This window comes from Natator depressus, chromosome 3 (genome assembly GCF_965152275.1).
Source record: "Natator depressus isolate rNatDep1 chromosome 3, rNatDep2.hap1, whole genome shotgun sequence".
Classification (NCBI taxonomy): Eukaryota; Metazoa; Chordata; order Testudines; family Cheloniidae; genus Natator; species Natator depressus.
The window spans coordinates 138,637,982-138,656,002 of NC_134236.1; the positions used below are offsets into that span (position 1 = coordinate 138,637,982).

Here is an 18,021-nt window from a genome sequence, read left to right on the forward strand (position 1 = left end):
GCACATAAAGAAAGGCCCTATCATTCTAGAAATGAGCTCTTTTTTGGATCCCATTTTAACTTTGTGCAGGTTCTTGTCAAATTAGTATGCCAGGTTATTTTGCCCCATATGTGATATCTTGAAGATTAAATCATAGCAATTTCCTGGCTAAAGAAAAATGTTTTATAGCCCATTATGCAATTTGCTCTTAACAAAAAAGTAAACTTCAAGTTTTTGAAACAAATTAACAAATCCAGTAAATTTGACGTCTAAAAATCATTTGGTGGCAGCATCTCTCTACAGAGACAGTTGAGGTTGTTTGAAGTGCCTTAACTCTTCATTTCCAAACTTTCACATTTTTAGATTTAATTTTAGCCTTGGCGCTGAATGTCTTGGTTTTTAATTATTATTTTTTATAATTATAATATTCTTCTAAGGTTTTTCTAGCCTTAATTTACTTTCTTTGCTATGTACACTCAATCTTAACTCTGATATTGTCTTATAACTAGTCTACTACACTGGTAAGGGGTTATTAAATTACATAATATTGTTCTAAAGGCACTTCACTTTCTTTCAGTTTCTAAATTTACCCACCTTTTCCATCTCTCCTTCTGCACCTCTAGGCTCTGGCACGCACCAAATGGACACTATGTTGGTTACTTCGGACAGCGCAGGGTGTTTGAATTATCCGAATCCAGTGATTTGATTTTGCCCTGTGATGTTAATGAATTTCCCATTATAATCAAAGAAGACAGCAAGTACATGGAAAAGAAGCAGAAGTTTGAATATCCTCTAATACTGGACAGGAAGAAGTAAGCTCATAAACATTTATTTACATGTGCTTTAGGGACTATTAACAAACACATCGCACTTTTAGAAAACCTTTCATCTGAGGATGTGTACTTTGCAAACAAGTTTTACAGTACTCCGTGAGTTAGACTTTATCCCCATTTTACAGAGGAGTAAACTAAGGCACAGTGGTTAAGTGACTTACTCAAAGTCATATAGCAAGCGGCAGAGCCAGGACTGGAGCCCTGGAATTCTAACTACTAATTCTCTGCTGTGATAATTAGATAATCACTAAAGTTAATCAGAATGTATGTATTTAATGAACACTCTTGTTAAGTTTGGGAAATTGTTTCCCTCTTACCCCCACAAGGTGACTGAACCTTCTAAAAAACAAATAGTTTCAAGATAAAACTTTTTCTTACCTGATCTCAACACAAAGATGAAGCCTTCTAAAAGTTAAAGCAAAACTAGCTTAATTGTTGAGGAATGGGGGTGTAGAATAAAAATGCATTTTTCCTGTATTTTCTGGTGTGTGCTCATAATTCAAAGCTGAGAGCTTCAAAGTTGGCATGAATGTTATGTAACCACTGGTGAGGGTTGGGTTACAGGTTCCTGTCTGTGGCAATCCGCAGAGGATGTGAATATGTCTCAGCCCAGCTTCAGTGATTTAGCTCAAACTGTAGCAGCTCATACTTTTAGCTCTGGTTCAATCCCCAGTGTGTTGGCTGAAATAGTGACCACTGCATGTGCAGAAGTCAAATACTGAAGCTAGAAGTTTGAAAGTTGGCCCAAATGTAGCCTTTGGCAAGGAAGGAAAGCTGTTCAAGTTGGACAAAAGTTGCTTAGACTTCTGAAGTGATGAACACTTAAACTATACGTCTGGCGCGCAGTACAGCATCCTATTCACTTTTTAGGTTACCTTTTTGCCAAAGCCTTTTTGGGAATGCTTCAGTATTAATGACCATAATCATTTAGGCTTTGTCTACACTAGCACTTTTGTCAGTAAAACTTTTCTTGGTTGGTCAGGGCTGTGAAAAAAACACCTCCCTGACCGACATAAGTTTCGCTGACAAAAGCGTTGGTGTGGACAGTGCTATGTTGGCAGGAAACGCTCCCTTGCTGACACAGCTAACGTCACTTGTTGGGGATGGTTTTAATTATGCCGGCAGTGGAGCTCTCTCCTGCCGGCAAAGAGCAGCCACCAGGGAGACCTTACAGTGGCACAGCTGTAGCGGTACAGCTGTGCTGCTGTAAGGTCCAAAGTGTAGGGCTGTATCCTGCTAACACTTACCAGTAAGAACAATTCTTCCTAGGGTGAATGGTCCTACTGGAGTCAGTTCAGTAACTCATGAATAAAGAATGATGCCTGGCAATGTTGACAGGATTGGGCCCTTAGGCGGTGTTGAATACAGGGCACAAGCTCAAGTCAATTGACCCAGGCTCTAAGACTTGGTGGCTACAGGTTTTTGTTTGCAGTGTAGACCTGCTGTGCTAGATGAGGCTAGAGTGGCCAGTTGATATAACACCATGCAGACAGAGTACACTGCAGTAATTAGATTGGTGTGAATTAACTATTGCAAGTAAATTATTACATGGCTAACCTATTTTTGTTTGCAAATATTTCTCCCAAAGACTATATTTTTGGCACATTTTTCCCTATTTGTAATAGCTGAAATAGCTTGTGGGTCACTTAATCCATATGTATTATTTCTGCTTCCTTATTGAATAATTACTCTTCCTCATTCATTATGCTGTTTTAAAAGTTTCAAATAATGAATCGAGATAATGGTATCCATACAAGGAATAGGTGTTTCTCAAATGTTCATACACATAAAAAGGGTCCAAATGTGATTGAACCGAGCAGACTATCCGAATTCAAATAAACATTTGCAAACACTGGGCCAGATTCCCAGCTGGTGAAAGTAGCCAGGGCTTCATTGACTTGCTGAAGAATTTCAGTGAGTAGCGTTCTATGTAAATTTGTCTCAACTCTTCTCAACAGTGGAATGACAGGATATATAGATCCTTAGCTGGTATAAATCAACATGACTGCATTAATTGTAAATGGGGCTAAGTTGATACACTAGTTGAGGATCTAGCCCTACATGTTTTCTCCTTATAACTTGTGCTGAGGCCCACGTAGTCTGGCAACCAGTTGAATCGGCAGAAAAGCTCTGCAATGCCATGCTGTAATGGGGTGTACAAACCCCACACTGGGCAACAAGGGGTTAAGGGATTATTTGGGGCTCAGCCAGGCCCTGCCCCACCACACCTGCAGCAAATGCTCCATCTGCTGGAGGAATTAAAAGGAAGGGAACTAGCTCATTTGGGTGGCAGGGCTGGAGGTGAGCAGACATATAGCCCACAGCTCCAGCAGAGCAAAGGGAAACCTAAGACTCTGACACAGCTGCCCAAAGGGGCCCTCCCTGAGACAACTAGAGAGGGAAGTATCCTGTGGACCTTGGACTTTGGTAACCTCCTTTACTTATTGTGGTTTGGGTTTCCTCACCAGGGAAAAGCCTTGGACTAAGCTGACCCCAGGGGGTTGGAGAAGAGGAAGAGGCCCAGGGAGGACAGTCTTAAGCAGCCTTGGTTGCCAGACTACTGGTAGCCCAAAGGGCCCTGGGTTGGAACCCAGTGGAGTCAGAGAGCCTGGGCTCCCCTCCCCACAATCCCCTTGGCAGTCAGGAGTTGTAGCTGTGACCGCTAGGCCATGCACCCAAGAGAGGACCATTACACATGCCTAGAACCTGGCATACTGTCACTATGTTCTAGATGGAAAATAATGTTGAGTCATTATGATACAGTGTATTGGAGCTTAGTCTTGATAACTGCTGATCCATATATAAACATACCAGCCTGAAGATGGTGCAAACATAGTGAAAGAAAATGAATCCAACCTGGATTGGTGAAGTGTTAAGTAACATCTCATGACATTTATCAAGCATCTACATTAAATTTTATTCTGCAAAGATATAGAATGAATTATAATTCAAATTGTATTTCTAAGCTAATTATGTGTGTGATACTGTATGCTGCCCTCTTTTTATAGACATCAGGTTTTTTTCTTCCTATCTCTTGTGAACAGGTGGAAATCATTGACCAAATCATCCTTGCTTTCAAAAAAGCCTAGACCCTTCGAAGTGGATCAGGATTTCAAGTTTTTCAAAGCCCTAGCTTCTCCTAAGGTAGGTGAAGAGACATAATCAGTTGTATTTCTTTTATGCAATATTCTGGTAGATGTTTACATTTGGAAAATAGCCCAGAACAAATGCCCGAGGCCTGTTTTGTAGAAAAGGATAGAAATAATCAAAGGGGTTTGTGCAAACTGTCTGCTGGGTTTCAATTCACATGGTTTCACACTTCCAAGTATCAAGTCTGAGTGATACTCGGTTGAACTTCCCTAGTTTGTATCAAAACCACATAAAACATGGTTCCAGTGCAAACCTTTTGAAATTTGAAGTTTTATAGGGTTTCAATACAAACTTGGGAAGTTCAACTGAGTGCAAACTCTGGGGGGCATGGATCCATGTTCACGTCGCACTCCCCATCAGTACCTGGCCCGGGAAAATAAATGATCCAACCAGCATACCAAATTCTTTGAATCCTGGTCATGTGCCACCTGAGGTACATTGCGCATATAGTAAGACGTGCAAACCCTAAATATCACAGACTTGCTTGAAAGGTAGGTGAGAACGCTGGTAAATCTTTTTATGCCTGGTCCTCGCTTCAAGGTTTTAATGAGATCTAAAATCTGAACATTTTGCAGAACTCTAGCTGAGTAGAAGTGCTTTATACATGCCCCTCTATCTAGCTTGGTACATGTCACCTTTGGGCCAGATTCTCTTCTCTCCCTGCAAGGTGTACTGGAAAGGCAAAACCAAAAAGAGCCAGTCCAGTGAGAGCTAAGTGGCCTTTTGCTATGTGAGCTCCCCTCTACCCCTCAATGAAGTGGCATTCCTGTTCTCCAGTGCTAGAATGGCTGAGAGAAAGAAGCAAACTGGGGCGTGGACTTCCTGCCATCCTCCTGAAATTCCTGATATTGTGTCCCTACCTGTACAGTCAGCCATTACCTTAATGTAGCCAACAGAACTGATATAATTATCTACACGAGCTGCCTCTGGCAGATCAAAAATCTTTCTGGCAACTATAGCAGCAGAATGCTAGAATCCCATGCCCCCAAGGCAGAGATTGTCTGGGACAAGACAGCACTATTGTTCATGGTCAGCTACTCCACTCTCCCTGCCCTTGGTGTAATAAGGATAGGGTGAGGATGATATGCTCCTCTTTGATGCATGTCCCCCTAGGTTGACAGCCAGCTCCTCCTTTCTCCTAGTCCCTGTTCGCTGGGATTCTAAAAGTGGCATGGTTGGGTCTTACTCCTCCTGGCCCCATGACAGGAGTGTGTGGTGATGACTTCAGGGTGATGACAACCATGTGGTTGAGGTATTCTGCCACTTTGACCCCAAAGGCGGCCAAATATGTTTCCCATTAAGCTATGTTGGTCATGGACTCCAGACATCATTTTTCCCTATTGCCTGATATTACATCAAAGGGAATGCATGTGGCTTTTGTGGGATAGTCAAATGTTCCCTACAAAGCGAGGAACTATTGGTGATTAGAACCCAAATCTATTGTACTGCAGCTTTAGGTACAATGGGGGGGGAGCAAAGTGAAAAAATAGACTTTGTAATACTGATGGCATATAAAATTAAAATATACTGTACTACTGAAGTGAACTCAGTGGCTGACTGGAATGTGGGACAACTCAACAAGTGTGTGCTCTGGTGACTTCTGATTTGCATTTTAGCTTGTGACTTGTACTACTTAAGTTGGTAATTTTTGAAAAAGATGATTGGGCTGAGAGGCCACATCAACATGTGAGAGGAAACTGCTCTTGTCTTCAGTTACTTTGATAATTCATGGACACCTCTGAAAGTGTTGCTGATAAGGGTTGACAAAATCTTGCTTATTCTATGGGGGACCATGTAAATCCATCTCAGCATATTTGCATATCCTTCAAGGTGTGTGTAAGTACCTAAAGGTCTGCATACGCACTTTCAAATCACATGTACGCACCTCAGTGAATTAACTTTAATTCTGTGATGCTACCAGTGCTGAAGCTAAGAAGTCTAGAAGTCAAACCTGAGATATATGGGAAGAAATTAATGAGGGACTTTTTAAATTCTGAGGATGTGAATCCTCTTAAACTATAACAATTGCATGTGCACTTCAATTATCTACCAGAGGATGCTATAAAAGAGGATTAATATAAAATTTAATCAGGGACTTTCTTTAAAATGCAATTTGATTTTTGCAGAAAACTCATATTTCAGTGTTTTATGAAAACCTGACAGTATTTCATTTTTAGATAATTTTTTCCCTGTTGCATGATCATAAACTGTGTTCCTAGTGGGAAATCAGCACTATATCATATAAGTGACCTCCACTCTCAAATACATGGAATCTAATAACCTAGGTAGGTTTTAGCAGTCATATTTTTGCATGGATGAATGATCAAAGTACATCCAACATTTGCACAACTTTGGCCTTTCCATCAACATACAGAAGAAATGTAATTTTTTTTCCTGATAGGCAGTGGAAGAGTGAAAGTTTGCATGCTCAAAGAGATTTCCCACCTGACTGCTTTGCAATGACACTGTCAGTTGGGACTGGGGTCCCCTGGGAGTTCCCAGCCCATCATCCCATGGTGACTGGGGTTAGAACTCAGCCCTCCTTTAGCAACATCCCCCAACCAACATATACTGTTAAAACTGACCTAAAAATTTTTTTTTTTAAATTGAGCTTATGCCTCGTTAGCATATTTACATTTTGTATAAAGAATGCCTGAAGGGTTTTGAAAAATCAGTTTAAATATCTGGAATGGCATGTCTGTTTTTCCCAGTTCCAGGTGTTCATGAGGCATTGGAGTTAAATATGTTTTCAAATAGTTTTAAATAATCTGACTAAAAGTCCTCCCTTTCCCTCCAACTTGTTGGCTCAGCTCTCGGTCTAGTTAGGTCAACTCTCCATTCATTATAAAACAAGCAGAACCCCATCCCCCAATTTTTGGACAAAAACCTCCCAGGCTATTTTTATATATGGCACAGAAACACAACTGGACACAAACCCAAGGATTTTTTTACATGTAGATGTGATTTTTTTTTTCTTTAGTAATATGGAGTGAATGTTACCTATGCAGATTTATGGAAACTCCACTAGATGTGATTTCTACTATCTTGCTGTTGCCTATAACTGGAAATATGTTGACTCTGTTTTCTATTTTTAAGGTTAATAGACAACCTTTGGAAAGTTTCAAGTCAGGAAACAAAGAGGCTGGTGTTGTGTTTGGCTCTATACCTATATACAGGGTAAGTTCAAGTTCATCTGCTTTTATACCTCAAGCATTGTCATTGATATAGCAAAAACTGTTAAAATTAGAAAAATTTTAAAATCGCAAACCCTGTGACTTGCTATTATAAACTGTCTGCTTCTCAATTTAATTTCTTTTGACTTGGCTTGAATTACTCCCTATCCATCTCCATTCAACGGTAGTTAGCATGATAACAGGGCGCCTCCTGTGAAGACTGATCAAAAGACCATTCTGCAAGGTGAGTCTTTCAGCCTTGTACTTCTCCTATCAAAGCTCATGACCTTAAAATTTATGCTCAATCTCTTTTCTTTCAACCAGCCCAATGACCATTGCTTCTATTTGCACAAGGCGTTGGGCAATATATGCTAATACCATATTCCACTGAGCATACAAATGCTAAACCTGCATGGGACTTTTCATTCCAATTTAATTGGCTTACTATTTATATAAACAACTGCATTAGAGATACAGGCCCAAATTCTGCTCAGTCACATAGCTGTACATCTGCCCCCTGCTGATGGGAGAGCATTCAGAGAGTTGGTAAAGAGCATTCAGCCAATCCGGCACACATGATGATCTTCCACTTCCAGCTAATGTGCTTTGGAAATTTGCACCCTGCTTTCTCACAGAAGAAAAAATAAAATACAAGGGGGGACTGATTCTGAACTCCCCTTTCTATGAATTGGGGAAATATCCATTGGATTTTTATGAGCATGTGAGATCAGAATCAGATGTTATTGGTTTAGTGAACTAAAAGTCTTAGAAACACTTTGTTATACAGGCTGTTGGTTATCAGTACAAACTGGTGCGCTCATAGGAGGCTATTCTGTAACTACACTGCTCTAAATTACTTTTCAAAGGTTCTCAGTCTAACAAGTCACAAAGCTCTCCACCAGTTGGGGTCAAAAGAGAAGCAAGACTCAGTTAACACTATCTTCAAAAGGATTAAGCATCATAGATTTTATGAGGTAAGTGGATTAGCAGTTTCTTCACTTTAGCCCCAAAATGTTTGCCCATCCTTACCTTTATATATATTTCTTTCCTCTTTCCATTCAATTGATGTGAATACACAGAAATCAATTTTTTGCAACCTGAAACTAGAAATAGGTCTGACCATGACCGATACAAGCTTGTCCAAAGTGTAAGGGCATTCAGATCTGGGGATTTGTGTTAGGTCCATCTATCCCATAAATATTTAATGTAACATCCCATCATCTCCAGTTGTGTTTCATAATGTCATGTCAGGCTGCACCCTTTCTGATATATCAGCTCCATACAAAACAATCAGATTACCTAACAAAGCAAAAAATGAATGGGTGGGAGTAGAAGAGAGAAAAGCTTTAAGAGGCAAAGACAAATAATTTACCATACATACAGCAAATCAAACCCAATAAAGCCCGTCAGTTGTTGATGGAGGCATCATGTATAACTTCTGGACAACAGGTATTTCTCCTTCTGTTTAGAGAGAAAACCAAACCAGAACCCTGAAATCTGCACTCTCAGGTGGTTCATATTCAAACACATGGATCCAAATCCATTCTTATGGTTTCAGATCTGCATTGGAACCCAAACTGATCAAGAAGAGCAAGTTTTCATTTGTTTGAAATGCTACTCAAAGTGGCAGAAATCATGGGATCACCCAATCTCTTATATATTTATATTTAGAGAGAAGTAAACATTAACATTGCTAAACAGTTTATCTAAAAACTACTTTTTTCTCAGAAATGGTCCATACCTGGAACAACTTCTTCTTCCCCCTCCTCCATGACTCTGCTCGAGCTAACATACTGACAATGGAAGTGTAGGCACAGTAGGAGGGGTTAGATACTCCGAGTACATATCTAGGGTTTCAGATGGGATTGTACTTGGGTGGCTAGCCTATCCTGCTGCTTGTGCCACTGTAGCTACACTTCTATTTTTAACAGGTTAGTTTGATCAGAGGTAGCAATGGGATGTCTACACGAACTGGAAATTACACCACCCAGCTCAGTGTAGACATACCCTATGGTTGGCAGGATTTGGCCTTTCCCATTCTGACTCCTAAAGCCCCCTCTTCCTAGAGGAGACCACTTCTGAAATTGCGGGAGTTTAATCCCCGTGAGCTTGTGGCCCTTTCTAGGTTTCCACTTTGAATGAGGTAATTGGGGTCCAGTCTTTTAACAATCAGCACCTGGAACTCCTGTTGAAATCATTGGAAGTTCTGCATGTGAGGGCTTGCATGAATTGGCACATAATGTATAAATCAGTATGCTTTTGGGACCAATTCTAATGACATTCAAGTCAATGGCAATACTTTCCTTAAGTTAAATGGGAGCAGGATCCAGGACTATTATCATGGCTGTGATAAAGATGCATGTGTTAAACTTTGGACTGAACTTGTTGGTGACACCCAGGAGATGTCACGGAGATGTGGTTTATAATATGTAAATAGCACAGAAAATTAAGCTGAACAGGTATTGAAATAAACATCATGATATGTCCTAGAAAAGACAATGTAACAAATAGATTTCCTTTTGAATAACTCTTGTTTTGTTTTCCTCCTAAGTCAGAGTGGAGAACTTCCAAAAAGTCATTTTAAAATTTATCTTTTCTACCATGTCTGATTATTTTCACAGTAAGAAATATTTCCAGTAGAGTGTAGAACTGTATAGAGCTCACTCAGTACATACACTAGCAAGGATTAACATATGTAGCTAAATGTTCTGCTTTGTCTTACAGCCATCACGTTTATCCAAGAGAAGAAGTGCAAAAAATAGCCAGGCTACAGCGGCAAATGTGATCCAGTCCTTTGCCACCTCCATTTCCTTCCAAGGTGCAAAACCCTAAACTGCCACTGCTGTTATCAAAAATAAACCTTGAGATCACTGCAAATCATACATAGTCAAAGTAATTGCTACTGGTAAGCAGACAAGCACAGCCTCTGTGTCCAACTTCTTTATTTCCAGTGCTCCAGCAATATTGTGTTAATTCATGTATCAGTTGCTCCTGTTGTCACATCACGCCCTATATTCTTCATAGAAATATGCTTATTATATGAATATGGCATAACTAAAATGTATTTTTTGCAAGATGGGTCATGTAAGTTATCATTGGAAAGTTTTATGATTTACTGAATATGATTACCCTATTTGTATGTGTGTATCATTTCTGTATCTGAAGTTAGGAATATTAGTTCTGTATCAATTGCAAAAGAGTTTGCCTACTGTCTGGTGGGTGTTCCCCAGATGCAATCAGCCTGAATGGGCCATTAGGGAGAACAATAAGATTTTGAAGATACTAATCTCTCACCCTCCTGAGAAGCTTCCTGTGTTGCTGCTTTGACATTGTAGGGTCATGTGATCATATCATCTGAAATTGGATTGCATCTTGGACTACTCGTATTTTCCACGAGGATGGGGTTGGGGTCAGACTGGGGGGAAAAAGATTCCGGCCATACGTAAATCCTATTTAAGGCTGGGAAGTGAGTCAATCAAGGTTGCAGGTTATTTACTGAATCCCCGCTCAGGATGAGTGCTAGAAACATCTAAGACTGTCCTAAGGAGAAGGAATGGGATCTAGGCTAAGAAAGGGTCTGGCCTGTGAAAAAGAATACCTGAAACTCTATGCAGCAAGCAGTGCAGTTTACCTTCAGGAAACTCCACAACCTGCATAAAACAACATTTAGGGTGAGAAATTACTATTTGTAGCCAATTTATTTAATATATTAAGCCTAGTTTGTGTGTTTTGTTTTATTTGCTCAGTAATCTGCTTTGTTCTGTTTGCTATCCCTTATAATCACATAAAAAAAAGTTTATTAACTACAAAAGGTAAATTTTAATTCTAAAACCCAGTTTGTGCACTTCATAACAGGGGGTGCAAAAAGCTGTGCATATCTTCCTCTAGAGTGAGGGAGGGGGGCAAATTTTATGAGCTTACGCATATAGACCTCTCTACAGCGCAAGACAATATAATTTGGGTTTACACTCGGGGCCGGGGGGAGAGAGGGTAGGGGGGGAGAGAGGGAAAGAGAGAGAGAGACGTGCATGCACAGCAGGACCAGGTGAGGGAGCCCAGGCTGGTGGACCAGGCAGGCTCAGTGAGACCCCAAATACAGCAGGTGGCATCCCAGAAGGGGGGTCCAACCCATCACACCTTTATCCTGGAAATCCACTGTTTTCCAGTCTCAGATGAACCAGGGAAACACTCTTAGCGTAAGCAACACTAGCACCCTGCCACTGCATGGAGTCACCAAAAATTGGTTCATATCAGTCATTTGCAAATAGGTAATGTGATTTTTTTTAAAGTACATGTGGGTCTGAGTATTCTGCATTATTATATAGTTGTATTATGATGAGGGGTGTGTGTGCATCATCTGAGGCTTTTTTTAACCATGTACTCTTAGGGAAAACTTGGTTTATTTTTATTTTAAGACCATAATCCTGTGATGCGTACTGAGGGAAATCTCCCTTTAACCTCAGCAGTTTCCCCCCAGTTAGGCATGCAGGGGTGAGAACCAAAAGTTGAATAAAATTTAGATAATACAGTAGAATCTCACTAACTTTCATTCTTCTCTTTTGCAAATCCAGTAACTGACATAAATCTATCTCTCGCATCTCTGCTTCTCAGCAAAGATTTAATGGAAACACATGATCTAAATGCAGCACTTACTAAAACTTCCTTTCCAAAATATCCTATGCTGCAGAACATTACTAGGAGTCCATCAGCTACTGTCATGGTGGTTTGCATGCTAATTTGCAACATGCTTCTGCAGTTAGGGTGGATTGCTGCAGTTCTTGTACATAAGTTAAGTATAAAAGAAAATAAAACTGGGGAAAGACATGACAGCAGCCACAACTGAATTTTATTCATGATGGGGGTAACAATCCAGTTATTTGTCATACAATTAAGCTGTGTGAATAATTCAATTTAAGGCCTAAGCAACTGTGTCCAGTACCACTGGTACTTTATCATTTAATATTTGTATTCTGATAGTGCCCATAACACACTAGCAGCTTTCCAAACATTTTTCCTCCTCCCTGGCTTAATAATGAGATTCACTCCTGGGCACTGGTGCGCCAATGCTATCCTTCTCACATTCATTGACCTGGGCTTACTTCAAGCTCCATTAGGAATTGGGGCAACCTTGAACTGCTGCAGTGTGTGTGCCCATGCAGTGTCATGTATTTCAGAAGTTCTCTACTTTGGGAGTGCACAGTTAAGGAGCTGGCCTTAGCTGGCCATTCTGCAGACACCGACATGCCCACAACAGGACTGTGGGGAATGTAGTACAAAGATGACCTGGCTACTTCATGATGATGTTGGGGAAGAACAGAGTGGGTCTTGAGGGAAGGAGCCCAGAGAAGGATGAGTAAACTGAGGGGAACACAGTGCAGAGAAGGGAGATGTAAGGAGATAGGAAAACAATTATTTTAAAAGATTAACTTGAGGGCAAACAGAGAGACAAGAGTATCAAGGAAAATAATGAATGGAGGAAGGGGAAGAGAAGAGAGGACAATGGGGGAGGTTTTTCATTGTTTCATAGAAAGTTTAATCCTAAATAGTAACAATAAAGGGGTGCTGGAACAATTTTTATAGTGGGGATACTGATGATGCAGAAAAGGACCTAGAGGGTACAGTGGACGAGAAGCTGGATATGAGTCAACAGTGTGCCCTTGTTGCCAAGAAGGCTAACAGCATTTTGGGCTGTATAAGTAGGAGCATTGCCAGCAGATTGAGGGATTTCCCCTCTCTTCAGCATTGGTGAGAACTCATCTGGAGTACTGTGTCCACTTTTGGGCCCCACACTACAAGAAGGATGTGGAAAAATTGGAAAGAGTCCAGCGGAGGGCAAAAAAAATGATTAGGGGGCTGGAGCACATGATTTATGAGGGAACTGGGATTATTCAGTCTGCGGAAGAGGAGAATGAGGGGGGATTTGAAAGCTGCTTTCAACTACCTGAAAGGGGGTTCCAAAAAGGATGGATCTAGACTGTTCTCAGTGGTACCAGATGACCGAAGGAGAGTAATGGTCTCAAGTTGCAGTGGGGGAAGTTTAGGCTGAATATTAGGAAAAACTTTTTCACTAGGAGGGTGGTGAAGCACTGGAATGGGTTACCTGAGGAGGTGGTGGAATCTCCTTCCTTAGAGGTTTTTAAGGTCAGGCTTGACAAAGCCCTGGCTGGGATGATTTAGTTGGGGATTGGTCCTGCTTAGAGCAGGGAGTTGGACTAGATGACCACGTGAGGTCCCTTCCAACCCTGATAGTCTGTGATTCTATGGAAACAATGGAAATAATGTATTTAGTGTTGTTACTACCTCAAGCCAGGAGGTGTGACAGCACCCCTCGTTCCAGCACCACTGACAATAAAGCAAGTTTGATTTCCATATATTTTATATATTGTGTTACTAGACTAAAATGTACTGTGTCTGTTATGCTTTGTGCTACCAAGAAAGCAATTGAGCTCAGAAAGATAGACACGGAGATGATCACAAGAAGAATGGTTCAGAGCTATGAAACTCTTAACCCAACTGAGACAAGGTCTGGATTAGCTGTTCACCTTTGGAATAAGACTGTCCATGTAGACTGGCAACTAGGGAATGCTTGTACCATACTAGCATGTCTTTATGTGTGTCACCCATTTGCATGGTTGGATGCTGACTAATGTAGGTTCTGTGTGTGTTGATCAGGTCTGGTGCTCCAGGCTGGGAGAGTCTAAGTGAACCACAGGGTATAACATCTGTTACCATCCTTTTAGATTAAGGATGAAGTACAAGAATGCAAGTTCTATTCCCATCTACCTGCTAATTTGCTTGCTGGGGCTTGGTAAAGATAGGACAGGCTAACACCCACTGGGCTTTCCAAACCCTGGCTTCATCAAGGAACTTGAGTTAGGGAGGTAACACACAATTTTTTTTCAGATCTAAAGGAATCAAACTTAAAAAGCCAAAGGAGGGAGCCATAGACTGCAGGAGAATCTGGGATGATGGTTGCTTACTATCCTGTTTGTAGAAGCAAGTGAAGAAGATGAACCCATCATCTGCACTGTCTCAACCAAGACACAGAAAGCAAAGTAGACATACAGTGTCAATAATGCACCTGTACTGAATGATTTTTGTGATCAATCAGACATAATTCTATAATTCCTAATTTTCCACCAAATTTAACACTGGTCTGCTGTAATACTTAGGATGCCTTGTGGAATGATACATGGGACCTTGCCTATATCTATATGTTCTCTTTAATTTGCCCTTGGAATAGTCTATATCATTAATATGTAGTAGAATTTATAGATTGGCCTGTATATCTTAGGTACTTATATGGCCCCTATCATTGTAGCATCTGAGTATTTAATGTATTTCTCCTCACAACACTCTGGTGAAGTTGAGAAGTACTATTGTCCCCATTTTTCTGATGGGGAACTGAGGCACTGATGGCTAGATTCACAAAGGAACTTGGGTGCCTAGAAAATCACTGGGGGTCACAAAACCCGAGTTCAGTGCTAGGTTAGATGGGCATCTCAGAATGGAATTCACAAAAGCCATCATGCTAAGTGGGGTGCTGCCCAACCTAGCCCATGGTGCATTTTTATAAAGAAAACTAATGCATCACACAACTGTAACTTGCACTCTTAAACTATGGTTTCATTCCATAATGTTGCTTATATAAATGTATCTGAACCTAGATAGTTTTTTCCAGTACTGGAATAAATTTCACCATCACAATTGGTCTGTAGTAAAGGTAGTACCCCATCAGAATTCAAGATATAACATGTCCAGACTGATTGCCTTTTTGGATTGAATTATACTCCTAACTGCTTTCCTCTGGTTTGATTTGCTTTTCAGGGTAGAGTGCCTCCACCTACATGAGTCAAATTCTGTTAAACGCTTTCCTTTGGTATATATCCTTCCTTGGCAGCTGAGTTTAAACATGTCAAATATTGTCTCTGCATAGATCAATCTTCCTTCACTGATATTCCAAACCTGACCGATTCCAACATTGCTTTTCCCCACAAAGGTAGGGGGTTAGGCATTTTATGAAATCTAAACAAAGAAATGCACTTGCAACCAGTGATTCTCCACATCAGTCAGTGTGGCATGTCAAATCACAAATAGTTTCATCCTGATTGTGTATTCTTGTCCAGAGCGAGTCAATCTCTCACTCTCTCATATACAGTATATCTTTGAAAATTTTTCAGAGAACTGCCTTAAAGAGGAGGCTGAAATGTTACTTATATATTCTGCCACCTATCAACTCCGGGAATAAGGAACTAGCCTGAGCATGTACGTCTACTGACAGGAGATATGAAGTTGATATGGTCCCCCTGTTTATTACTACTTTGGCTTCTTTGCCCCTCTCCCAGTGGCTGCATTCCCCAAAGCCTGCCTCCATTAGCTGCTGCATCTGACAACCTGACAGCGGTAATCTCAGAAGAGCTAGGCAGCACACCTTCTGCTACTGAAAGCAAGGCCCAGTGCTGCTCTTTAGTGTTAGTGCTGGAGGGCATGCCTATAGGAAAATCAGGAATTGAGGGCTGATGCTGCAGGGTCATTGTTAGAGGTAGAGTTCTTTGGAGGCCTCAAGGTCTTGCCACACTCATCTCAGGAAAGGAGCAGGAGAGAGGTCCTCCAAGCAGTCAATGAATGAGGCTGCAGGGGAAGCAGCCAATCAGGGCCCAGCAGGCTCGTATATAAGGAGCTGCCAGGGCATGGTGAGTTCAGTCTGCTTGCAGGGACTGGAGGAGCAAGAGGCTGGTGGGTGGAGCTAAGACAGTTAGTTGTTGTCAGGCAAAAGGGAAGTGAGGGAATAGCTTCCAGCTGATTGCCAGGACTCAACTAAGATGGGCTACAGGAAAGTGGTCCAGGGAAAAGCAGTTTAAAGGGATGTGGCTACAACTTAGAAGGTTGCTGGGCTGGGACCTATAGTGGGTGAGCCTGGGTTCCCCCCAATAGCCATTGGGGAGGTGGCTGTGCCCTAAGAGAAGGGAGTTTAGACAGGCCCAGGGAAGGGACTGTATGTGGAACTGTTACCCACTGAAGGGGGCTGTACTGAGGCTGATCCAGCTGGAGAGTTGGGTCAGAGGACTCAAGGGCAGGTGAAGAGCCTTCAGGGAGGAAGCCTTGAGGGTGCTCCTCCACCCCTGAGCAGGTACCTTTGCATGTAAATTGGCCAACTGGGGTACTGAGGTAGGCCCTGTTGGGCAGACTGAGGACTGGAGCCCAGGGAAGGCTACAGAGACGTTGCCAATGGAGGGATACTATGGGGGGCCCTGTTGGACTGTGAAGGGTCTGAGCCCAGGGAGGGCTACAGGACATGACTGAGGGCTTTGAGATAGGTCCATTTGGACAGTGTACTCCAGAAGGGGTTTGTTTTGTTTGCATATGGACTGTGCATGACTTGGCTGGAGGGCTGAGTCACCAAAGACACGCCTGAGCAGTGGCTGATGGGGCACCATAAACTGAAAAATTGAGAACTACAGGTACCACGTGCTTGACCAGGGAAGTGCTTTTAAGAGATGGGTCACACCCCTTTATGGGATGCTTCTATAACTGCTGTACCTGTTCTACAGCCAAAGAGGGTATTTTGCTATTCCAGGCTGCCAATCCAGCACTTCCAATGAAAAGTAAATTCTCTTTTTAACAGTATCAGTACACATTTCAAATCAGGAGATTTTAGCAGTGGCTCCTGTTCAAATACAACTTCTGTTACCAGAGGTCTGAGCCAAACTCAGCTCTTGCGTAAGGCGTTGCTCCCATTAACCTCCATGTGAGTTGCACTTGCATGGTTGAATCTGGTCTTCTGAGATTAGGAAGACAAGTTTAGGGTCAGATCTATTTTAGCTTCAGATAAGTGCAGATTTTGAAGGGAAAGTTGGCTTCTTGATCTTTCTGCAGCGATTACTGAGCCTATTAAACCTAACTTAAGGATGTTTCAAGTCACTGTATAACTCTGGGCAGTGATGAATTACAGACAAGTTTGTGGAGCAAGCCAATCAAGTCAGAAAAACTTTTCATGCAGAAAAACTGTTTAGTGCATGGAATCAACTGCCAGATTCACCAGCAGACATAAGAGGCTAGAGGAAAGATGATAAATAGGCTAAGATAATGTGAAATGGGTTGATCAGAAGCTCTCTGGGTGTATATGGTCAGGACAGGATGGTGCATATGCTCTTTCTTTTGCTCCCTCTTTATGACTAATCTTTGACTACATTCCTAGAAAATGTCAAGCCATTATTTTCAGCTGACCCAGAAATAGCAATCTGTGTATATGTTAATTAGAGATATTAAAAAAGAAAACCCTAAGGATTTGTTTGTTAATGCTACCTGGCTCATCCACCAGGCTGCTGACCAATAACTGAAATAACCCACAAAAACAACGAGGAGTCTGGTGACACCTTCAAGACTAACAGATTTATTTGAGCATAAGCTTTCCTGGGTAAAAAAGCCCACTTCTTCAGATTCTTTGGGGTTTTTTTACCCACAGAATCTTATGCCCAAATAAATCTGTTAGTCTTTAAGGTGCCACTGGTTTCCTCCTTGTTTTTGTGGATACAGACTAACACGGCTACCCCTCTGATACTTGAAATAACCCAGTAATACCAAAAATTATCTTTGGTCAGGATAACCAGACCTATCGATGGACTAAAATTCCTTTACTTCCCCTGGTACAGTCAGATTTATAGGACAGATGCTGACCTTAATTACACTTATGTAAATCCATAGATTCACACCAATGTAATTGAGATCAGTATTTGACCCCAATGGCTTTATTTGCTTTACTGTATATATTACAAGCCATATCTACAGAATCTTAGGCATGTTTAAAGAAAGATTAATGGAGACTTAGTAAAAGTCCTCCTTTCCCCACCACACCCATCTTTTCTATTTATGACCCTCACTGTTCT

The 18,021-nt window shown here is 41.4% G+C and overlaps 1 protein-coding gene across 1 annotated transcript in view; it reads left to right on the forward strand.

Annotated features, from left to right (window-relative positions):
* WDR64 (WD repeat domain 64) overlaps positions 1-10,230 on the forward strand; it is a 129,475-nt gene extending 119,245 nt beyond the window's left edge. The window contains exons 25-29 of the mRNA XM_074948905.1: positions 603-791; positions 3,857-3,956; positions 7,059-7,139; positions 8,002-8,109; positions 9,860-10,230. Of these exons, the coding sequence (XP_074805006.1) occupies positions 603-791; positions 3,857-3,956; positions 7,059-7,139; positions 8,002-8,109; positions 9,860-9,967 (586 nt within the window). The 3' untranslated portion in view covers positions 9,968-10,230. The remainder of the gene's footprint in view (positions 1-602; positions 792-3,856; positions 3,957-7,058; positions 7,140-8,001; positions 8,110-9,859) is intronic.
* Positions 10,231-18,021: the final 7,791 nt, after the last annotated feature.